This window comes from Eptatretus burgeri, chromosome 8 (genome assembly GCF_056783735.1).
Source record: "Eptatretus burgeri isolate ZD-2024b chromosome 8, Ebu_testis_v1, whole genome shotgun sequence".
In the NCBI taxonomy this organism is placed as follows: Eukaryota; Metazoa; Chordata; class Myxini; order Myxiniformes; family Myxinidae; genus Eptatretus; species Eptatretus burgeri.
The window spans coordinates 64,783,992-64,786,811 of record NC_140968.1 but is presented as its reverse complement, the minus strand read 5'-3'; the positions used below and the strand labels follow the sequence as shown (position 1 = coordinate 64,786,811).

At 38.3% G+C, this 2,820-nt stretch overlaps 1 protein-coding gene across 1 annotated transcript; it reads left to right on the top strand.

Moving 5' to 3' along the window:
- Nucleotides 1-1,273: 1,273 nt before the first annotated feature.
- Nucleotides 1,274-2,260, top strand: LOC147021894 (olfactory receptor 5H19-like). The gene has a single exon (XM_085890461.1). It carries the CDS (start codon nucleotides 1,274-1,276, stop codon nucleotides 2,258-2,260), a length of 987 nt encoding a protein of 328 aa, XP_085746587.1.
- Nucleotides 2,261-2,820: the final 560 nt, after the last annotated feature.

Here is a 2,820-nt window from a genome sequence, read left to right as displayed (position 1 = left end):
CAAGCAGATGAAAAGGTAAGCCACAGACTATTTTCATCAATATTATGGCCCATCAGGGCAACACATCAATGTTCTATCCATTAAGTGAGTTTTTATTTTGTATGCAGAGACAAGGCTTGTGACAGAGCAAGAACACATAATTAATCAGGACGCAACATTACAAAGGGAACAGTACAGAAAGGAGGAGGATACCAACAGCCTGGTTGAAAGACAAAATCGAGGGATACTTAGACTTGCACATAGTAATGAGTGTGGGGAGGAATGAGAGGTAGGTGAGGACACATAGAGTGGCCAAGGTCGATAAAGAAGGAATCTCTCAGGAAGAAAATGGGCTTGTTGGTTGGGGAGGGGGAGGGGGTTGGTTGGTTGGGAATTAAATGAGTTGTAAAAGATCATGATTTTGGACGGGGGATGATTTGAGATGGTAGTGAACAGATGTCTTGAATATTACATTTGGAGTGAAGAACGAGATTGAAGAAAACATGGAAGTTGGTTCCACAGGTGGGGGAGAAAAGAACAAATGAGGGGGCAGTGTTGCTGGATTTTGCGAGTTTCATCAGAAGGGAGTTGATCGTCAACTTTTGCAAAACACTTTTCTATGATGTCAGGTCAGGTATGGGAGCATGCACCGGAGCAGAACGTCAAATGAGGTTAGGTCAGGTATGAGATTGATATAATAACTACAGAGAACGACAGTATTTATATGACATACTTTGAACTTCATTTGCATAAAGAACCACAAAAATATATGGAGAAATACAGAGGTGAACCATTTGTAAAATTTAATAAAGATGAAAGCAAATATCTTTCACAATTGTCCAATTTTCAAAAATATGGGAAGTTTCCTTCATTCACTGCACCTTGGGACATTGTTCATGTCCCTGATGGTTGACAATTTGAAAATCACCAAAGGGAATACATGTCTTCACAACGACCCTCCCTGGTGATATCTGATGTTGGTGGTGAATTATAAACTCTCTTTCGCAATCTATATATTAACGTTCGTAAACAGCATGATCGAACAACATTCGAGGTAAGCAGAATGTCATATATTGGAGTCAATATATTATTTTGTAATTACTATTTTATAATGATGAAAATAAATTATTTGGATGTTCAGAAAAACTCAGTTCGATAAGAAAACATTTAATGCAAATTTGAAGTCCAGAAATGTAAAGATTTTGTAAATATTAGTTGTAAAGTATAAGCTGGAACATTTTTCATGACAGGTGAGTTGGTGTAATCAGCCATTTTATCACTTGGTACAGGACTGATGGAAGACATTATCTTTGAAGGAAATAAGTCATTGCCACCCAACGTGTTCATCCTCGCCTCTATTCTCAACAAGCCCGCAAGCATCAGGCCATGGGCTTTTGGTGGTGTATTCCTCATCTTCCTCATCACGATCGCACTTAACCTCATTCTCATCATGATCATTCTCTGTGAAAAACAGCTTCACAAACCTGTCTACATCTTCCTCGCTCATTTGTTGATAATGGATATTGTTAGTTGTACAACAGTGTTGCCTCGTCTGATGTACAACATTGGTGAAAATACCATGATTACAAAACATACCTGTTATATTCAAGTCTTCCTTGTTGCATTCTCCGGATCAATGCAATCTTACATATTGAGCATAATGGCCATAGACCGCTACGTGGCAGTCTGTCACCCTCTTCGGTACAATGTCCTGCTCACCAACAGCAGAGCTCACAAAGTGATCTTTTCCACCGTTTGCTGGTCGTTTGTACTTGCTGGTATTTTCCTTGTGTTATTGATGGGACGAACAATTTGCAAATATCCAGAGATTCACAAGGTAAGTTGTGTTCACATGACTGTGGCTAAACTTTCATGTGAAGATGTCACCATAAACAGTTTATATGGGATTGTACATACTTTTCTGACAACTGTGATTCTCCTCATCGTGGTCATTGTCACATACACCCTCATCTTGTATGAATGTCTGTGTTCTGGACCACGCTCAGAGGGGAACAAGAAAGCCCTGCACACATGTATCACTCACTGCTTGTTACTTTCACTCTATATTTTCTCCATAGTTTTTGCTGTGATCTCCATGCGTATGTCGACCAGGAACAATTTCCGACAGTCGTTTCAACATCTGAGCGATTCCTTGTTCTATTTAGTGCAGCCTCTCGCCAATCCAATTATCTATGGAATGCGAACAGCACAGATCCGTCGCAGCCTTGTACGATTCACAAATATTCGAATCTTTGGGAATAAAAATCATCTCCAGGTCTGATTATTGTAATTCACATTCATCTGTTGAAGAAAAATCACATACTTATTGTTACCACAAAAAACTTTGCTTCATTTTAACACATTTTATTTCTTTACCTGTACCTTATTATATGCAACCTTCGAAAGATGTTTCTAAACCTTGAAACAGCAAAATAATTTACTTTCTAACTAATAAATGTACTGTAAGTGTATTTCGGTTGGACACTTTTTGGTGGTTCATTTTGTGGTCGATTGTTTATTAATTCTCCATTTTTTATGAACCACATGAATATAAAAACAAGGTGGGAATAATTGGTCATTAAAAGAGTACAATTCGGCTCCGATTCACTTGGTGGTTGTGTTCCTGGAAAGTGTGACTTAACGTGAAATTATTGAAAGAAAATCCAACTTTTCCTCTGGGAGCCCATGTATACGTTCATTGGGACTTAACTCGGGAATAATTTATCTAATAAAAGACAATAAAAGTTGATGTACGTGTTTATGTTTAAACGTTGTTTTAATATCAAATAGAGCTGCCTATCATATGCAGCCTGTGGCTGCAGGATGCATCATTTTCTGTGG

What these genes read in the sequence shown, in the direction of transcription:
- LOC147021894 (XM_085890461.1), top strand. Translation starts at nt 1,274, where the DNA reads ATGGAAGACATTATCTTTGAAGGAAATAAGTCATTGCCACCCAACGTG.